Source organism: Melozone crissalis, unplaced genomic scaffold, assembly GCF_028551555.1.
Source record: "Melozone crissalis strain CALT ecotype California unplaced genomic scaffold, PUWL_Pcris_2 ptg000023l_1, whole genome shotgun sequence".
NCBI classification, from domain to species: Eukaryota; Metazoa; Chordata; class Aves; order Passeriformes; family Passerellidae; genus Melozone; species Melozone crissalis.
This window is the reverse complement of record NW_026535801.1, coordinates 32,044,462-32,065,455: the sequence shown is the minus strand read 5'-3', so window position 1 is coordinate 32,065,455 and position 20,994 is coordinate 32,044,462. Positions and strand designations below refer to the sequence as shown.

Here is a 20,994-nt window from a genome sequence, read left to right as displayed (position 1 = left end):
GCTCTGAGCCCACGCTGCTCCCCAGGAGCAAGCCTGAGCATGGCCATGTGCTGCCTGGCATGGGCACCCTGGCGGAGGAGCTGAGTGTCTGGACAAGCCCTGCAGGACATGTCCTCCCTTCCCAAATTACCCCACTGCCAGGACATGCCCTTGCTGGCAGGAAACTGAAATTAAACCAAGCAGGAGAGGTCAGGGTGGCCAAGCAAAGCTCATGAGAGGCTGTGGGCTGGCAGGTTGGCCTTGGCATGCTCCATGTGCCCTCAGGGACTGGGCAAGCCTTGGCTGCTTCTTGTGGGAGCCAGCACAAGTGGAGCTGGGCAGGGTAAGGGCCACAGATAATTGACTCCTTGTGAGCCAAAAGTCACAGTTCTGCATTTTCTGAACGATCCCAAGGAGCTGTTGGGGTGGTGAGGCACAAAAATACACAAGCAGTCTACAAAAAGAATGGAAAATAATCACTTAAACCTGCAGTAACTTAACCCTCTCCCCCCATAAAGATGTTATGAACAGTATAAAATGTGGTGAGCAGAGAAGCATTTTTATGGAGTTTTGTTTTTTACTGACTGGCTTACAGCAATCTCCAAAACCCCTGAACAGCCCCCAAACCAAAAATAATCCCCTCTTCTGCTTTCACTCCAGATTAACAGCAAGTGTCCATAAAACACGAACTGAACCCAGTCACAAGCCAAGATATGGAAATGGGCCACACATGAGAATCCTTCCTGTCAGATTTTCCACTCCTGCTCTCTGAGAGGACCCCATCTGGGAAAGCAATCAGCCTGCAGCCTGTCCTGAGGGTTGTAAAAGCTGGGCTGCAGCAGCCCTGGCCCTGCCTTGGCATCCCCTGTGCACAGGGGCTGGCAGCTCACTTAAATCACTTTGCCTGCTCCCCAAAGCTGTTGATGCCTTTCCTCTCTCAGCTGTGCTTTCTGCCCAGCGTGCCCTGCACCAGCTGCAGGCTGATGCTCTGCTCAGGATGCTCAGAGGTGCTGTAAGCTCTGCCATAAGGCAGCTGCTGCCAGAGATGGGGCACTCCCTGTTCCCTGCTCTCCCTGGGGTCAGTGCGAATCCTGGCCATGTGCAGCAGAGGAAAACTCTGAGGGTGCAGCTCCCTGATCTGCCTGCCTGTGATGGAAGGGAATCCCCAGGATCTCCAAGTGCCCAGCTCTGAACATCTGCCTGCCATCAGCCTTGCTGAAAACCTCACAACCCTGCAGCTGCTGGTGTGAGGGCCAGGCTGTGCTGCTCCCTCAGCGGGGCAGTGCTGGGTCAGTCCCAGGTGGGGATCTGCAGTCAATGGGGGCTCTCTCTTGCTGTCCTTGGTCCCTTCCACATCCCTCAGCTGTGCACAGGGTGCTGGGGTTGCAGCCCCAGGTCACAGCAGCCATATCACTGCAGCTGTCTGCCCTGACCTGGTTTTCCAGGGATGCCAGGCACTGGAAGGGCTGTTGCTGGAATGTCAGCTAGCAGGAATTTCTGGAGTGAACTCTCCTGGTGTTTTGGGGGGTTGTGCTGCAGTGTGTTGGAGCCTGTGCTGCAGATGTCCTGTCCTGAGGCTCTCAGCCCCCAGGGCAGAGTGTGTGGCCTGTCCTGCTGCAAGGCAAACAGGGACATGTCCTGGGACGTGGCTCACACAATGTGCTCTCCCCCAGAGGGTAGGCTCCATTCCAGCAGCAAGATGGGGAGCTGGTGAAACATCAGGGTTTGCATCCAAACTAAACACTGAGTAAAAATAACCCCAGGAGGCAGGGAAGGGGAAAAAAACCTGCTACTTCAGGCAGGTGTTGAGAGCTGGGACCCTTTCCTCAAGAGAAACAGAAGAGGGGGAGAAACAGAAGAGGGGAAGAAACAAAAGAGGGGGAGAAACAGAAGAGGGGAAGAAACAGAAGTTGGGTCATCCTTTTCTCTCTCAGAGAAGCCTGTGAGGTTTCTCCTGGAGTGTTGATAGAGGGTAGATGTGACAGTAGAACCCAGACTCACCTGTCTGCCTGGGCAGCAGCTCTGCTGCCTTGGCAGTGGCAGTAACATTAAAGGTTGCACTGTGACAGCCAATGTCTGTGTGTCTGGGGCTGTGGATGGGATCCCTTTTCTCCGTGGGGCACTGACAGAGCCTTGTCCCTCAGTGTGTTGCAGGTGCCATGTACATCACGGGCTTTGCAGAGTCCATTGCAGGGGTGCTGAGCCTCAGCAACATCTGGGCAGTGCGTGGCGTCTCCCTGGCTGTCCTGCTGGGCCTGCTGGGAATCAACCTGGCTGGGGTGAAGTGGATCATCAGGCTCCAGCTCCTGCTGCTCTTCCTGCTGGCTGTCTCCACACTGGACTTTGTCATTGGGTCCTTTACACACCTTGATCCAGGTAAAGCTGGGGGTTCCTTGCATGGGGGTCAGCAGGCATTCATTCCCTGGGGTTTTCTCCTTAGCTGTGTTTGTGCAGTGACTCTCGCTTGGACAGTGGTAGAGTTCAGAGCTTCCAGATGTGTCCCCTGTCCTTTGGTACTGATCTATTAGAGACAACCCATAACTTTGCAAGGAGTGTTTCCAGAGCATCACTGAAGATGCCTTATTAATTTAGATGTTTAACCCCAGGGATTGAGCTCTCAATTTGTGCTCCTGTTACGTTTCTGATATACTTCCTGATACTTCTGAAGCAGTTTCAGGAAAGAAAAAGAGGGGGCAGAAAAGGTCTTAAGGAAAAAAGCAATTAAATAGAGTTTAAGCCATTTCTTAAGTCATAGCATACATAAATGGAACAATTCTGAAAGAAAAGCTTAGGACATGACACTGGATAGTTTATTTAAAACTTGTCACTGATGATTAACTAATGTCAGTGTATGATTGCCAAGCTAAGAAGTATGAAGATGACAACTTTACATAAGGATTTTTTAAAACTTAGCAAAATGGTCCCCGTATCTTCCAGACCTTGGAAGATACTTGGAAGTTTTCTAACAATAGAGTGCATCTGTGTCTGCAGAGTTCTTTGTAGCCTTCTGCTGCCTGACTCAGCACTGTGCCTGTGAAAAGGAGGATTGTGAATTTGAGCTCTGGGGATCTTGTGTGGGCACCTCTGAGGTCCCTCAGACCCTGTTTGTGCTGAGCACTCTGCTGGGAGTGCTGGGTGTGCTGGGGATCCAGCAGGGAGCTGGGGGAGGGCAGGGGGCTGACGGCGTTTCCAGGACCCATGGGTGGGAATTCAAGGACCCATGAGTGGGAATTTCCCCATAACTTTTCCCAGACCGAGGGCAGCCTGCAGTGGCAGCTCCAGCTCGGCCAAGGGGATGTTCAGGGCTCCCACCTGCAGTCCTGCTCGCACCAAGTCCTGCTCCCTTTCTCCTGTGCTTGCTAACACGTTTCAGGGCGATAATGCAGTGCAATTAGCTGACTAAACAGAAGGTGTCACCTTTTTCTTGGCTTCCTGTGTGTCCAGCAGCGCCTTGGGGGTGGCAAGTGACCCACTGAAGTGAGTTTAAGGAAACATCTTCAGTTTTCATTGGCAGCTGTGGTTCAGCAGCTGGGCTGGGTGGCAGGAGGGGTCTTGTGGGTATTCCTAGCTCCGATGGCACAAGTGTCATTCGTGCTGCTGCTTTCTTTTGTGTGCAGGGACAGAAGCAGCTGCTCCCCTGCCAGACAGAGCCTCATGGAAAGGCATTTACACTTTATATTTAGCATGTGGGAAATGCCCCAAATGAGAGCCTGTGAGAGTTTCAGCAATTCTTGTAAATGAGAACGAAGCAGGGGCAGTTGTGTTGCTGTTTTGCAGGGAAAGCAAGTGACCTGCTCCAAACAGCTGTGCTCCATAGGAAGTTGTTTTCTGGAGGAAACGGGGCTGGGGGGAGTGTGTTGGATTTTTGTTGTGCTCCTCGTAGACCTTTCTAATAGCAGAGAAAGATGAATACTCGAGGTGAGACCACATAGTAGGAAAGTGAGCACAGGACCAGGAGGCAGGAATTAAAGGAACACAAACGTCAGCATCAAACATGCCCAAGTGGAGCCCACCACAGTTGTCTTTGATTTCTTCCACTGTAATTTTCTTCTGACAGAAAATAGCGACAGGAAGGGAAAGGAGGCAGCTGAGCATGGCAGATGCTGCAGCTCAGCCAAGGCTCACTGAAGGAGAGCAGGAGGGGAAGGCTCCCAGTGCTGGAGCAATCGGGCTGATGGTGCCGGAGCCCGGAGCAGCTGCCCTGGGCTGGGACAGGGCACAGCCGGCAGGGACAGCTGCGGGTATCGGTGCTCCCACACACCCTGGGAGTGCTGTTCCCTCCGGCCTGGCAGGGGGATCCTCCCGAGCGCTGCATTTCCCCAGAAAGCCTCTGAGCGGTGTGTCAGCACCGAGGGTGAGCGCTGGGCTCCGAGGAGCCTCCTCTCGCTGTGCTGCTTTCTGTGCAGGATGGATGGATGCATGGATGGATGCATGGATGGATGCCTGTCTGTCCCTTGGGATCACACCCACCAGCAAACCATCCCTGCTGCGAGGAGCCTGCAGGTGGGACACGCCGGTGGTGCTGCAGCTCCAGCCTCCAGAATGAGCTGGTGACAGTGGCAGGGTGCAGAGCACCAAAGCCCAGCACCAGGGGAAGCATTGGAGACCCCTTTGGGGTGGGAGCTCCACTGATCAGCCCTCAGGAGCGTGCTGCTGCTTTCAGATTGGTTCTGTGGCTGCAGCAGGGCTGAGATGCAAAGGCAGCATGCAGGGAGAGGGGGTTTTTGAGGCTGGAGCTGTGAGCTGCATCGTGGCTGACAGCTTGTCTGGGTCACGTCCTTGTTTTATGGCAGGTTTGTGGGGTTTCAGTTCACAGCCTTGGGTCTCAGTGTCTGACCCTGTAAAATGGGCCTTGTGCAGCCATCCTGCCTTTTCCCTCACTTCACATCTCCAAGTGCTGCACACACACACACATGAAGGGACTGCACATCTGCCAAGCAGCAGTTGCTTGAATTTAAATAATCTCTAGGAATGTCTGTCCATCTTGAAGGCCTTAACTGGCTGCCTTTGTGTGGCTGGGCTGGGTGGAGTCCCCTGCTCTTCTCCCCATTCCCGCGGCTCACACCCAGGCACACACCAAATCGGATATTGTCCAAGCTCTCACTCCCTTCCTGTGGTTTGCCTTTATTTTTAGTCTGAGGACGGAGCATGTTTACACAAAAGGGGGCTTCTCAGCAGGGCTTCCTGCTGCTCTTGCTCCTTTTTTTTCCTCTCTCTCTCGCTGTGGCTCGCTCCTGCTCCGAGAGCCGGCTGGGCTGGGGGAGCTGAGAGCCTGCAGCAGGCAGGGACTGCTCGGGGTCACTTGTGCAGACTCCTCTGGGGCTGCCAGGTGCCCTGTCCCTGTGCCTGGCCCCCAGGCTGCCTGCAGGGCGGGGTGGGACTGGCTGATTTTTTGGAGTTAATCCTAAACCCTCCCTTGGCTTCAGCTGGCACTTCCCCTGGGGCTTGGTCGCATCCCAGGCTGGGATCTCTGCCAGGGGTGGGTAGGGAGGAGAGGGGGCTCCCTGTTCTGTGTGAGAACCAGCCTCCTTGAGCTGCCTCTGCCCACCCAGCTTACAGTCAGTCCCTCCTCCAGGAACAGAGACCCCCATGCTCCAGACAGGAGACATCCCTATTTCCTTTCTCCCTAGCACAGGTGAGTGTTTTTAGCAAACCTGACACAGGTGAATCAAAATCAGCCAGTGCTCCACTTCTCAGCCCATCACCCAGACCCAGCAATGGCTGCAACATAGCAGCAATGCAGGGTTGTTTTGGCTTGTGTGTGTCTGTATTTTAACGATGGAGGTCCATACCTCAACATCAACCTGAGTTATTTTGGGAGGAGCAGTGAAAGGAGAGGATGCTCCTCTCCCTGACCAGTTTCTCAGAACAGTATGTGAAACTTTTTTGGCCTTTTCACATCCTGAACATTAGAGTCACGGAAAAAAAAGAAGATAAGCCATTTGTTAATGCCCACTATTTTATTTTCCTAGCATATCTCTGCTAATTTTTGTGTAGGGTGACTCCCAAATACTCCCTTTCAATGAGGCGCCTGCTTTCCTGTTTTGGCAGTGGCTCCCAGGTGCCCTGTGAGAGCAGAGCTGCTCTGGGAGCAGGGCTGCTGTTAATTTGGTTGTGCTTTGATGGGAGATGAAAGGAATCACAAGAGGCCCAACAACAGCCTCTTAAATGCCTGGTGGGGGTGAGAAATAAATTATCTTGTTAGTAATTCAGTAATTGTGTCCCCTTGGGCTGGGATTCCCCGGTCCTGCAGCAGATGGTACCACGGGGCTGGGGTGAGCCTGGAGCTTTGCTCTGTGGGGCTGAACCCCTCTCCTCAGGCTGGGAAATCTGGGTAGCTCCTTTCTCAGGGGTGCAGGGAGGTTTGAAAGGCATATTGCTGTCAGGGTGCTTCTGCTTGGGATTATTTTCCATGCAAACCACATCCTTCATGTCACCTGCTTGGGTTTCAGCTTCCCTAAGCTGCTCACACAGAGCCCAGAAAACTCACTTGTCATCTTCACAAGTGCTCTGGAGGATTCATCCCCCTCCAATGTTCTGTGGCCGAGGTGGGGAGCTGATGCTGTCCTGTGGGTACCACTGGTGAGGATTTGTGGGAGATGAGTTTTGCCTGGAGCTGCTCCAGCAGACAGGGAACCTGCAATTGTTGGGGTGATTTATGTACATAGACACTCTGGTGTTGTAAAGATGCCTCAAATGCTGCCTCTGGGGCTTCGATGGACTGAATTAATTAAAAATATTCCTAGAGATTGAATATGAAAGTGATCAAAGCATCCTAATCAGGGGCTTCTGCTTGGCTGTGGGTTGTTTTATTTTATTTTTGGGCACAAGGGGTGTGCCCCAATATCATAAGAGAGGGTGCAGGAAGGATGTGTGTGTCAAAAGATGATCTGCAGCAAATCCCAGAGGCTTTATCCAGGCTGATTGCTGACTTCCTGGCCTGAGACACATCTGGAAACTGGCACCAAATCCCAAGTAGAAATCACCGTGCGAGCGGCAGCAAAAAAAAAATAAAATCCCACTTTGCTACTGAACAAGGTACACACCGTGGTGAATAAAGGCAGGAGGCTGCTAATACACTCCTTATTTATTAAAAAACATTGGATTGCTTTTCCCAGCTTTTTCCAATTATAGTGCATTGAATGGCCCTGACATCACTCTTGAGTTGGGGCCAGCCTATTCAACAGTCTGGCGAAGACATTTATTAACTGGTTACCTGCCAATTGTCTGGGCTAGGAGCTGCGGGACAGATGTGTTTTGGAAAGTGATAACATTGTTAGAGTTCTTATTTAGATAGGGAGAGGAAAGCTACACCGCTCTGTCCAGGTTCTCTGAAGCAGGTATTTAAAGCAGTTTATTTAGAAGAAAAACCCCAAAGCAGCTAGCCTGAGATGCAGCCCTGTTTGTAGTTGGTTTCCACGGTGTTTCCCTGCTGGAGGACATCCAGCAGTGGGGCTGCCTTGGGGAGCAGCAGAATTGATATCTGACAGATGCTCAGGTGTCAGCACAGCTGCTGCACCCCGGGCTGGGGCTGGCACCGCTGTGTCCCTGCCCTACCCAGCCCAGGCAGGATTCCTGAGCATCTCCCAGGAGGTGGGAAAGAGGGGAGGAGGGATCAGGGTCGGCAGGTCCCGCCCTCCTGCACCCACTGGGCTGCGCTGGCGATGGATGCCATGTGCATCCGATCTGCTCCTAAAAATTTCCACAGGTGGATCTTTTGCTGCATCCTTGGGGACCCTGCTCTGGTCACGGCTATGCCAGGTTTATCCCCTCTTCCTGCAGCCTAAACTCATTGTTTTGGGTCTCCTGAGGGCTTGGCACAATCTGGTGTCCTTCCTTTTTGCATTGAACCACTTTGCTTGGCAGATCCCTGCTGCTCTTCAGTCCCCTCTGGGCAGCTCCATCTGAGCAGCCATGGGAGCGAGCAGCCACGAGCTGCTGGGGATGAGCAGAGCCCTGGCCTCCCCTAAATGAGACCCTAAAATGTGCCTCTGAATGGTGCTGTTGTGTACTGGCTGGCCAGGCCCATTCCTGGAGCCAGGAGAGGGCTTGCTGAGGTTGTTGCAGGTTTAAGGTTGCTCAGGAGGTAATGGAGTTCCTGATGTACAAAGGAGGGTTTGCACACCTTGATTTAACCTTTAATTGCTTTGCTGTTTCCCTGTGGAGCAATGCTAAGCTCATCTTCCTAGAACTTGTAAATAAACCCTGAAATACCTTGGCTGGCTTTGTTAGACTCTGCCTTCATGTGGGCTTTCCCCCTCCATCCCTCCCTCCCATAAAACCTCCAGAGCAGGCTCTCCTTCAGCAGCAACTTGTTTAATGCTACAGAACCAATAAAACTGACTGGTTTGAGGAGGATATATATCATCCCACAACTTCTCCCTCTCTCCTCATTGCTGTGTTTGGATGGGACAGTTTTATTTAATTGCATTGATTTTTTTCCCCCTCTTTTTTCTGGTGCCACCATATAATAGTTTTCAAATGATGGAGATATTTTGCCTCTTCTTTTTTTTCATTCCCCCAGTGTTTAATTCCAGTCACAGTTCAGCTGTGCCCTGAATCAGCTTTCCTTATTTAGGGATTTAATTTATTAAGATAACTTCTAGATATTAGTTTCTTCCTCCAGCCACTTCACTTCTAGTTTGCATTCCTCTCCTAGGCTAAAGGGAAAACTTTGTGTGGGAAATAGGTCCTTATCTGCTGTTCATCCTCTCTCCTGGCTTGTGTTAACAATTTTTGGCCTTTTTTGTCTGTGAGTAAGGGTTTTTATCCTGGTTGTACCTTCACTAACCTGCATGGTGTCTCAGTGGTTCTTTCAGTTGTTCAAAGGGGGAAAAGCGTCCATTGAAAATTGATTTTTTAGGGAAAATCTATTCTATGACTTACACAGAATTAAATTAATAGTTTCAAACAAGTAAACAGAAAAATCCTTTTAGGTGACAACGTCTCGCTCAACCTTTCCAAAATCAAGTGCTGTTTGGTTTGATTTGCATTCTGAAGCCAGACTTTAGGCTGTAGCTGTGTGTATGTTGAGTATAGAGGATAATGAAAACCTTCCAAAAACAAAAACAAACTATCCTTTTAGACACAAAATCAAAAAGTCAACAAAAGGAATAGTTTTCTTTTGAAGTACCACTGTCATGTGGATAATATATCCATAATTTATTATGGGAAGCTGGGAGCATGGGATGCTGTAGTCAGGAGGATGGCAGAGGGCTCGTGGCAGGATCTGGTGGATTAAGCTGTATCATCTTTCCTTTGAAAGATGGGGATCTGATCAGCATGGGTTGGGCTTTGTCCCAAACAATACATGGAGCAGCTCTGAGATGGAGGGGAGGCCACTCCAAAGGATGTGTGTCATCACCACTGCACTGCCACTCATTTTCCTCCCATTGTTGTGCCTTGACTCAGCCCAAATTCTGATCTCTGGAGCCGAGGGCTTTTCACTGGAGAAGTTCTGCAGTTCTCCCACAGCTGGGCTCTCTGGGCACGACTTCCAAGAAATACCATTCTGTAATTGATAATGGTAGCCCATTGATGAAAACTGCTTTCCTGGAAGAAGGATGGAGCAAGGGACACTGTAGTTCTTGTCCTCTTTGCAATGAATAAAATAATTTTCGCCAGCTGGTTTGAATACCATTGAACAAGCCAGGCTGAAAATACCACATCAAAGAAATCAAATAGTAATGGAAGGATTTATATATTACAGCAAGTCTAGTGCTTAGCATTAAATAATGCAAAACATAAGAAGAATTTTAAAAAGTTGAAACACCTGTGTTAAAATCCCTTACTTTTTTTTTTCCTAACCAGTATTTCAGAGTTTCTAACTGCAGAAAATTTTAATTTTGTGGCTTTTTTTGGAAAAAATTATTACACCCTACCAACCTGTAGAGACTAAGTGCCAAAGAGCTCTGCTGGCCACTTCCACGGGCACATTCCTAAATTTTCCTTTATTTAAGCAGTGCCTTTGTGATGAGGAGCTGTCTGTGCAGGCTCCCAGTGTGCTCTTGTGTGCATTAGTGGTTTTCCACTTTCCCCAGAAGCTGAGGCAGAGATAAAGCAGGCACAGGGGAGTTGGGCAGAAATTAGCATTTCCTGCCACCCCGTCAGTCCTGCAGGAGATGTGGTGTGCCTGGGGGGAGCATGGGCTGCCTCCTGATCTGAGAGAGGTGACGGCATCCTGCACATGCAAACTGCTCCATTAGCTAAAGACAAACATCGGAGACAGATTTAAGCGGCTCCCTTTGTTTATTCTGCCTTTTATGCTATTTTTAGCTGCTGGCTAGCACCCAGAGCTGCAGGTCCATCGCCTTCAGGCAGAGGAGGTGCTCTGGTGTGACGGCTCTCATGGCTGGGATGCTCCGCGGGGAGACGGGGGTGCAGTTACCAAAGAGGATAAATATCCAAAGGGACGATGACGCTTTTTTCTCCGGGTTTCCCCAAACAGATCGGCCCTGGCCATTCTGCTGCAGTTTTTCTTGCTCACCTGAGGGTATTCAGAGCAGGGACCCCATGTCCGCGCAGGTCTCCTCTAACAAGAGCATTGCACTGGCCGGTGTCAATCCTCTTCCCAAGGCATCCTGCAGCAGGCTGGCCTGCAGGACAGCTGCCGAACCCCGGAGCAATTTGAGAAGAGGTGGCCCAGCGTGCTTTCCCTCGGCAGCGCTGTCAGCATCCCTGCTAGATCATTTGTCTGAGCCCTGTGTATGCCCGGGATGATTCATCCCCTGCATTGGGGTGCCCGTCCCGAGGCTGCTCCTGCCCTAAATGCCATTTAAACACCCCGGTTTGTCCCTGCCGCTGTGGGTGGGGATGCTCAGGTGCCACGGAGGGTGGTTTTTGGGGACAGGGTTAATGGTGGGATCCCCGGAGCCCCCAGCAGCAGGAAGCTGCATTGTGTGCTGACTTTAAACAGGAGGTTTGGGAGATCAGCTCTGGAGCAGAACACAGGGACTGGGGAGGAACAAACACTCGCTGCTTCAGAAGGGCGGCGATTTCCTTTCGGGTAAACACGTCATTAATCTCAGGGAGCACATTCTTTTCCATCAAAAGATAAGGGATTCCAGTTGCCTTTCTCAGGGCTTGGCCTTTTCAGATTGTTTTAACTGTGGCTTTCGCTCCTGCAATTACAGACTGTACATACTCTCTCTTTTTAGGTTTGCTGGCTTTATTGTGGGTGCAGAGAAAGTATTGGGCAAGGGAACTCCTTCCCTGCTTTCTTTAAATTTGCTCCAATCCTTCCTCCCCACCACCCTCTTGCCAAACATTTTTCCCACTAAAACCTGTCTATTTTTTGCTACGTGCAGCTCTGACGAATTTGAAACGTAAGTGTGGTGTTGTCCTGATTAATGAAACAATCTCCCCAGTGCTGATGATAAAACAGGAGCTTATTTGTTCACAAGTGGAAAAATAGCAATGAGCTTCTCTCCCCACCCTGGGCTGCCTCTTGCTGCTCAGCTTTGGTTTGGCCTTTTGGCTTGCTGTGAGGACTGGGGCAATGCTGGCTGTGCCAATTTTCTGACACGTTCTGGGGTCACAGTAGTGGCAGAGGTGCTGCTTTTGCTTCTGCTCCCTGTGGCTTGGGGTCTGTGGTCACTCTGAGCCCTTTTGATCATTAATGTGTTTAACTGGCATTTAGGGATGAAATTACAGAGGGAATTGAGTCCCTTTGCATTCTTACCTCCTTTCCCAGTACTGACTGCTAAGGGCTGCCAACAGCAACATGGGCTGGGGTGGGGTAGGGCAGGAGCTGAGGAGCTCCCACATCCTGCATCTCGCAGTGCCCTGGCAGCTCAGGCAGATGCTCTGCAGCCTTTCTGCACTGTCAGTGTGGCCACATGCTATATGTTAATTGTGTAATATCTTCATTTTAATCACTGCATAATCGTTGACCTGCATGTGTCCAATAGAAAAATTCCTCTCTATTTTTTTCCCTTGCCCAGTTTACGATCCTTAAAGCAGAAATACTGAGACTGTGGGAGCTGCCTGCAGGAAGGAAGTGGTCCTGAGGACTGAGATGAAGCAAAGTCGTGACATCATTTGTGACATATGGAGAGGGAATGATCCTGTGTTTGCTGTTCTCTGCCTGGGCTGGGCTGCACACGCCCCATCTCCAGCTATGGAGCTGTGCTGCTGCCCACGAGTCCAGCGTGGAGCTGGTGTGCTCCTGGCTGCAGGACATGTGCAGTGCTGCATGCTGACTCACATGGCACAGGGCTTGCACTGGAGCTGCAGAAAAGGGCAGCCTGGCTTTGGTGCATGTGGTCCCCTGGGTGGGTGAGTCCTGCAGTAGCTGACAGGAGGCAGGGGCATCAATCTCATCAGTTTGCCCCATCCCCTCATGCTCTGCTCCCCTGCAGCTCTTCTCTTTCCCTTCTGCTTCTTCCCAGTCTTCCAGCCAAAACCAATCTATCCAAAGGTGAAGCCGGAGATGTCCTGGAAGGTGTTAAAGCAATTTTGTATTCCTGTACAAGTTCAGCAAAGGTCATGTTTACTCTCTGCTCTTGTCAGCACGGCTCTGCTGCCCAACTCCCTCTGCTTCCATGACTCATCAGTTCCCTCACCATTCTCTTGGAGAACTGGGATTTTCTGGTGAAAATCTGTTTGTGCGTCCTGCAGGTTGAGTGTCAGCCCACAGCAAGCTGAGCAGTGGACTGGCAGCATGAGAAAACCACCACACTGTCCTCTCTCCCCCTCCAGCATTACTGCCCTCTGCCTGTTTTCCTTCCCAACCTTTCCACATTTTTCTCATACATTTCTGACCTGTTCCAAGCTGGCAGCTGTAGGGCAGTGCCTGGGATCAGCACTGGTAGTGTTGGACTTGCCTGGGAAAAAATATTGTGAGGACCTTGGGAGCTGGAGCTGGGTAGTTGTGGAGGCTTGGGTGCAGGAACAGGCCAGCCTTGGAAGAGCTTGGGAATGTGATTGTTAATGCTGCTGTTAAACGAGCCCAAACACAGGAAGCCAGGTGTGTGTGCATGGAGGGATGTGGAGGCTTGTGATTGCACTGCTTTTATTGATTTATTAGTCATTCTGTTGGGAAAGGTGATTCAAGTGTTATTTGTGACCATGGTGCCCTCTTCATGCCTCTTTGATTATGCCAATCCACCATTTCCAGTGCCCATTGGCCTGTGTGGCACTGCAGGGCTGTGGTCAGCTGGACCCGTGTCATTTTCTGGCACTTCCAGCACTTCACTGAGGAAATCCAGAGCCACCCAGAATGTGGCTGTGCTGGTGCACAGCGTCTTTCAGAGCTGTTGCATCAAATAACCCTGTGCTGTTTGTTAAATAATTTCAGTGTTTGCATGGGGGGAGTGGAGGGAACAGAAAGACAAAGTCCTTGGGGTTTGGGCAACATTCATGGCTTTCACCCATCTCTGCACATCCACAGCTCCTGTGTGGATGGTTAACCCTGTGTATCTGCAATTGCTCACTGAGATGCTGAAAAACCTATTGCTGGTGGTGCTTTGGCATCCACATTTTACCTCATTTAAGCCAGGCATGCCTAACTTTCCTTTGACAAGTGAATATGCTGCTCTCATGTGATAAGCTGTGGGTTGGTATGTGTGTTTGGGGGAGTTTGGTCACTACCAGACTATGGCTGAACTTATTCTGCAGGCAGGAGAAGAATTTGTATTTCAGGGGCTTTTGGGAGGAGAATTTCACTCCTTCTCTGCTCTAGAGCACTCCAGCCTGTGTAGGAATTAATTTGGTTTAGGACACCCAACAGCCACCTGATAGACCACAACCTCTGAGAGTTACCAGCCTGACAGGGCTTGACTTGCCCATGGGGGAGTCAGGAGCTCAGAAGTTCTGGGCTTGTACCTTGCCCTGGGCTGAGAGTTTGGAGGAGGGAAATGTAAGCAAGTGGCTGGTGAGGAGTGGAATTTATCTCACTGTGTGTTCAGATGAGGATGGCACGGTGGGGCCAGGCTGTGAGCACCATTCCTGGTTTCTCCACGTGGTGTGCTTGGATATCTGCAGCCCCCTCACCAGGACCTCGTTCTGGGTGTGTGCTTGGACTGGCATCCAAGGCAAACAGCTGGAGTGCAGAACTCATGCCAGAAGGGTTTAGTGGTGGAAGGAGAAATGGGAAAAAGATAGAGAGCAGAGATAATTATGCCAAGGATATATAATTATTCTTTGGCACTCCACGTCTTACACATCACACAGGATCCTGAAAATGCTGAGGTCAGACCTGGGAAATGTGCTGCAAGACAAACACTTCCAGCTGTTCCCCTGAAAGCAAATCTCAGCAAGTACCTTCCAGGAGGGAATGTGTGGGCTCACTTATTTTGGAAAAGAAAAAAATCTCACCATTTCAAGCCTTCACAATTCACCTTTGTAATTAAAATCTCTAATCACAAGCAGAGTGCAATATGGGACTGTCTTCAGGGAGCTGTTTCTTAAGGTGGTTTTCCATTTTTGCACTATTTAGCCCCTGCCTCGGTGCCAGGCTTTACTTAACCTTAAGCTTGTGAACAGGCTTATTGAATTTGGCCAAGACTTAACTAATCTGTAACGAGCTCCAGGTTGCCTGGAGCTTGGCAGGGCTGCCGTGCTCTGTGCTGTTGCATAATGGCCTGACCCTGTGTAACCACAGCTTCTCCTTGAGCCCCTTCTCCAACCTCTCTGAGTTCCCATTCTGGAGCCCTGGGCTTCATGGAGGGGCTGCCCTCATAAGGGGAGTCCTGAGTGCCAAAAACCTCGTGCTTTCATGCTGTTCCACAGGGTGAGAGGTGGGGGAAAGTACAAGAAAAGCCCAAACCTCCTGGGGAAGAGAGGAGATGCAGCAATGGCAACCAGAGGAAAGCTGGTGCCTCCTCCCAGGCATCTGTGATGGATAGAAAGACATCAGAGTTGTGAGCATCTTCCTCCTCCTCCTCTGGCTACATTGGGCTGGTGTACAGCCTCCTGTGGTCCCCCTGCACAGGTGAATGGAGGATGCTCGTCCTGAAAGCTCTTCGATTTCAAACTTGTTAGGTGGTTTTTACTGTTTATTACATTCTTTTGGTAAGAGCAACTGGAAGGACTTGATTTGTGAAGAATCACAGGAATAGCTCAGATGTGGCTCTGAGTAATTTTTTCCCCTATTGTTTATTTAGATCAGCTCAACCACTTGAGAAATGCATTATTTGCTTTCTACTTATTGAGTATTTAATGATGAAAATAAATTGTTACTGCTCTTTATTGTGCATTTCCCATAAGGCTGACACGGCACAGAGAAGGAACCGGATTCTTTTCTTCTAGCATGACACAGGGAAGATTGTTTATAGCACTTCAGCTCCAGCCCTCTGCAAGCCAGCTGAGAGCAGGATCATTAAAGGCAGGATTTAGAGGCTGTGGGGTTGCATACATTGATTGAGAGCAAAATTTTTCAGACAAATATTTTGTAATGAACAAGGAGGGAGCAATCTGGTTTGAAAAAGAGAAAGGAGAAAAAGATCTCCTTGCAGAAAAAAATGTATAAAATGATCTTGCTTGCCTCGTTTGAAGATCAGAGTGCCAAATATAGACCCTATCACATTTCCTTCCCTCCTCCTTCCGAAGCTCGTCCTTTTGAAGTGCACTTTCCATGGGATGTGGATAATTGACTCTGCAAACAACTGACCGAGGCCTCTGCTGGTTTCACCGATCCGCCTCAGTTGCTGGTTCCTGTTTTGTTTTGGATGATTTTCAGCCCAATTGCCCTGTCAGCTGCAATTAGTGGCATTAATATTAATAAGCTGAAAGGTCACAGATGCCTTGCACTGGTCACAGGCACGTGGGCAGGCAGGAGATGCTCCCAGCATGTTGTCCTCAGCCCCATGTGCCCCTAAATTGGTGGTGACTGCAGATCCTGGTCTGATTAAAAGGGATGTGAGGTTTGCTTCACAGGAGGGTGATTGAGTGAGAAATGGGGGTGCAATGACAACTCACATTTGGATGAACTTCTCTTTAGTCAAGAAGGTTCCTGGTTTCTGTATACAGGGGAAATGTGGAATGGCCTCTCACCTGCCAGAGCCGTGGGGAGAGGAAGCAGAAGTGGGAGAGCGTTGTAGGCACATCCTGTGGCTCTTTCAACAAATCCATGGCTGTTGTTTTCTGTGGTGCCAGTGACATCTGCCATGGCTTTGGGCTTTTCTCTCTTCCACTGAGGATTTCCACCTAGGGGAATAAAGTAGGAAAGGGAACAGCATGCACATTAATGGAGCACTAGGGGACCATTTAATTTCTTAAGGTTGGTAGGGGTCAGATGCACACAGGTGCAGGTCAGACATTGGATTCAGGGTCTCATGGTCAGTGTGTGGCCATAATATGGCCAAAATGGTACCACAGAAAATGTAACCTGGTTGCTCACTCATCTGTACACTTGACCTTTTGTATGAGGAAGGAAACAGAAGGCACCCAAAGTGCCTCATTTGAGTTTTATAGCCCAAAACACCATTGCAAGACCCCAGTTGGAGATGGTTTGCTCACAAAGCAGGATGCTGAGCCTGGTGAGGTTCTGCAACAGTCTGGTTTTGGTTTGATGTTATTTGGCATTTTTCTTAACTTCCTGGAGGATGGAAAAGGGAAAGTGCAGATCACTCTGAAGATGAACTCCAGCTGGGAAGAGCTCACAGCAGCCTGGCAGAGAGGGTCAGGATTTCAGATGGCCTCCACAAACTGGGCAAGTGGTATGAAAAGGACAATTTGTGATTAGGGAAAACCTGAATTATAGGAATATGTGAGAGTAAGCCATCATGAGAGGCTAGAGTTCACTTCACAGTTGTGCAAACTTTTATCAAGTGGCGTAGATGTATTTGATGCTGCTGCTTCAAAGCTCTGGTTGGAGAAGGTCTGCAGATCTTTGTGGGGTGAAATGGGTATTTTGCTCACTTTTTAAATGAAAAATTAACATTCTCTGAGGAGCACATACTTGGTGAAAAATCCCTTGGCCAAGGACGGACATTTCCCTCGAGCAGTTTGGTGGGAGCTCTGCAGGCAGGCCATGGGCTGTGCTGTCATGAGCATCAGTTCTGGTTGAAGTCACACAGGTCTGGACCTATAGGAACATACAGCCTACACAAATTCCCCCTCTATTTCTCCAGAAACTGCACTTTCTGCAGACATCTGTGAGGTCCAGAGGTCAGTGTGTTGCACTGAGCTTGTTCCCTGTAATTCTCATCTGGGACTTGTTCCTAGCAAAGAGAGCTGGTGCTTTTACAAAGCCTAGCAGCAGGAGACCTCTTCTATCAGTGTGTTTCCATCCATGTTTGGGCAACACAATGAATGCAGATGTAGTAGGAAACTTTTGATTATCTGTAGGGTTTTCTGTGAAAACTTCAAAGCTCTGTGGTTAGTCATATTCCGAGACTTTAAATGGATATGTCTTGTGCTCAGAGGTCTGATTTAATGTTCTGGTATAATCTATTGTCCAAACATCATTAATGTTGTCTTTGAGGCATGGGACAGCTTTGATGGAGCCTTTTTTTAATTTCTGGCCATCACCCTGTGTGGCCATAAACAACATCCTGCCTGCTAATGAGAAAATTCAAGTTATTGGAGTCACATGTCTTGTGGAAATAGATTGTAGTGGCAGGAGAAAAAAAGGAATTGACTTTGCTCACCTTCCACCCACAGCTGGCATAAGCATTTGGATTACTGACAGGGAGGAGAAGTTTCCACAGATTGAGATACTCCATCAAAAAGCAGTGTTGCCTGTTAAAAATGAAATTATAATAGTCACACACATTAATTCATTAACCTGCTTTTGTGAGTTATCTTTTCTGTCCATAAGCATCTGAAACCTTTTCTAATTAATGCTTTGCATGCCAGCAGTCAGGCTCAACCCCTTCTAACAAATTGAGGTCTGTGGAAGGATTTGAGCCATCCTTGAAGTGTGCAGTGAGGGAATTACATACCCAGCAAACCAGGTGCACGACATTGGTATCCCACCCATCGCTTTCCCCCCTTCTCCTGTCTTCTCTAAAACTTGTTTGGAAAGCAAAACTTGTGTGTGTGACCTTAGAAAGATGGGGCAGGAGTGGCAGCCCTGGTTTCTGCCTTCTGCCCACCATAGAAATTGATGTTCATCCTTTCAGGTGGTGCTTGCAGGCAGCCCTGCAGGTGCATGTGTTTATAGGGGGGTGGTGCTGGGAGCATCTGGGGGGCTCCTGCAGGTGCATGGGTTTAGAGGGGGTGGTGCTGGGAGCATCTGGGGGGCTCTTGCAGCCCTGCTGGTTCCTGGGGCTCTCCTCTCACCCTCCGTGTCCCCACAGAACACGGCTTCGTCGGCTACTCCCCAGAGCTGATGTTCAACAACACCCTGCCCGACTACAGCCAGGGGGAGTCGTTCTTCACTGTTTTTGGAGTGTTTTTCCCGGCTGCCACAGGTACAGTTCAGTTTTATCCTCACTCTTTTTTCCTCCACAGGAACATCTCGGAGATGGGCAGGAGCAAGGAGAGCTCCTTGGCTGTGAGCAGGACTGCACTTGGCTGTAGCAGACCAAGTGGTCCATTCAAATGTTCAGGCTTCCCTCCAGCATCTCAAATTTTTTGCACTCCTGTCTTGTTCACTTGAATGTGCTCTTCTAAGTGTGCTCTTCTGTCTCTGTGGTCAGAAACTGTTGGTGAACTCTGTGGGTTGATGTGGTCCTGTAAATTCTTCCCTGCCAAGGACAAGGCCCAGGCACTGATCTTGGCCAATGCTATCAGGGCAGAAGGTATCCAGCCTATCTAAAAGAACTGATCATGATTTATCAAATCAGATGAGCCTTATGACTTTGTTGCACTGGGAGAGTGGGAAGAGCACAGGAGGAGTTCCTCTCCTTACCTTAGCAATGGCTGAGCTGGGCTGATGCCATTGCCCATGATGAACCCACCACTCACTGTGTGGTGTCACAGGTTCATCCTTGTGTGTCAGCAGAGCTCAAATTTATGCATTTAATTAGATACCTTCATATCATTCATTCCCTCAAATACCAGGGAGATGCATGTCCCCCTTCCAGAGCTGACAATCCCCAGTGGGAATGCAGTAGCTATCAGCTGAAGTTACAATACCTTTTGTTGATGCTGGGTGCTTTAAGCTATAAAAAGTACTGATTATAAGCAGTTTCCATAGTGATGAATCCTTGGATTACAGAATGAATTTTCAGAGGATCAGCTCCAAGCAACTCACAGGAAGTTGCAGAATTGCTGTGGTACAGGGAGACAAATGAAAGTGTTTTGTGAAACAGATGGGACTGGAGGAATGGTTGGGTAGCAGAAGTCACTGGCACCTGGTGCAGGACTTCAAATTTGTCTTTAAGATCCTCTCTCCCACCTTATCAGGCTGGCTATTGCCTCTCTAGACTTCCTCCTGGAATACTCACTTTCCTGACCTATTGGCACCATGGAGATGTCTTCTTCTCTCTTTTTTGTTGTCATTTTTGATTGGCCCAAGTGAGTCCTCAAGAGAAAAAAAAACTTTCTCATGTGCTCTGTCACTGTTGCAGGAAAGCAGGTTATTTTCTGATTCCTTGGTTATAGAAGAAGGAGCAGTTACGACAAAACTGTGCAGAAAATTACCATGATTAGCCATATTAAATGATTTTTTGTCACTGCTAATGCTTGGCTGCTAGGAAGAATGCCAAAGCTAATAGATACAATTTGTTTAAAGCCCTGGCAGCCTGTTGCTCTATTTAGTTAGCAATAGTAATACCAGTAGTGCTGTCAAACATCCTCTGAAAATACAGTTTGGGATAATGTGTAATTACTTTCGTTGTTAGCACAGCTTTTTCACGTGCTCTTTTTAATTGCTTGGTTATTTACAGGATTTAAATTATTCCTTCAGAGTAGCAGTGCCAGTGGTGCCATATAACAGCACTATCACTCCTGTCACTGCTGTTTGGAGCACTGTGGAGTTCAGGAGCCTTGTGAAATGCAGGGCTGTGTTTGGTGCTCTGCATGGAACAGGTTATGGTCTGGTTAGAAATTTCTAGGATGGGAGTCAAGACTGCTCTGCTGCCAGTGCTGCTGCTTCAGGGCAGGCAGTGCAATGCAGAGGGTGAACAAGTGGCACTGAGGAATGACAGGGACAGGCACTGGAAGCAAAATCCTTTGCCTGAAGATACAACAGAAATTTGGGGAGAGTTTCAGCAAAGCAATATGCTGTTTAGTTTTGAGGGGTTACATTGAGCCAGTTTGAAGCAGTTCCTTGATCCACAGCAATGTTGTGTTTATCTTTAATTATAAAATGTTGTGTTTACTATTTTTAATTTGTAGCATATGCTAGCTTACAATTTAAGATGCTATTTTGATAACAGAGTTTTTAAAAAAGACTATTTTGGAAATTGTGAAACAAATTGTTTGGGCCTTTTGAGATGAAATGTTCCTCTTTGAAGTGAAACTATTTTGATCTCTTCAGGATAGGCTTCTTCCTCTGTCTCTGAGACGGCTATCTGAATTCAACCAGTTTGAGTTTTCTCTCTGGGATGTACTCAAAGTGGCTGTAAGTTGCCCATTTCCACCAGACATGGCAGTGAAACAGAAATGTGAAATGCAGGCTGGTAGCTGTAACAGCAAAGAGGGGCAGCCACGTCAGGAAGGGGGAGCAGGACTTGTGGGGAGACCCTTGCCGGACCAAACAGGCAGGAGGAGCAGCTGGGGATGTGCTTCAACTGATGGGCACAGGATGGTATCCCAGCCTTTTGCAGACCAGTAGCATCATGCTGCCTCCTAGGAGCATCCTCCTTGGGGTGTTTTGATCCAGGTTGTCTTCTCTTTTCCTCTGTGTTTTATTGGTATGACTGCAGCAGTGTGAGTGAAGTTACCCCAGTTTTATGGTTGAGCACTTGCTGCCTGTGCAATAGCTGTTTAAACCATTTCAGCTGGATGTTCAGTGCAGCTGGCCTAATTCATCCAAGTTTGTCACTTAATCATAGGGAAGTAGCCAAGATATCCAAAACAGACATCTAGAGCTGGCTTAAAAGGGAGAGCATGGGCATGAGGACTGGGATTTGCTGGCTTCAGTCAAAACACTAAAATATAGCTGTGGAAGATGTGAACATACCC

The 20,994-nt window shown here is 49.0% G+C and overlaps 1 protein-coding gene across 1 annotated transcript in view; it reads left to right on the top strand.

The window, feature by feature from the left end:
• SLC12A8 (solute carrier family 12 member 8) overlaps positions 1–20,994 on the top strand; it is a 45,369-nt gene that overhangs the window by 4,096 nt on the left and 20,279 nt on the right. The window contains exons 4-5 of the mRNA XM_054278286.1: positions 2,124–2,355; positions 18,222–18,335. Of these exons, the coding sequence (XP_054134261.1) occupies positions 2,124–2,355; positions 18,222–18,335 (346 nt within the window). The remainder of the gene's footprint in view (positions 1–2,123; positions 2,356–18,221; positions 18,336–20,994) is intronic.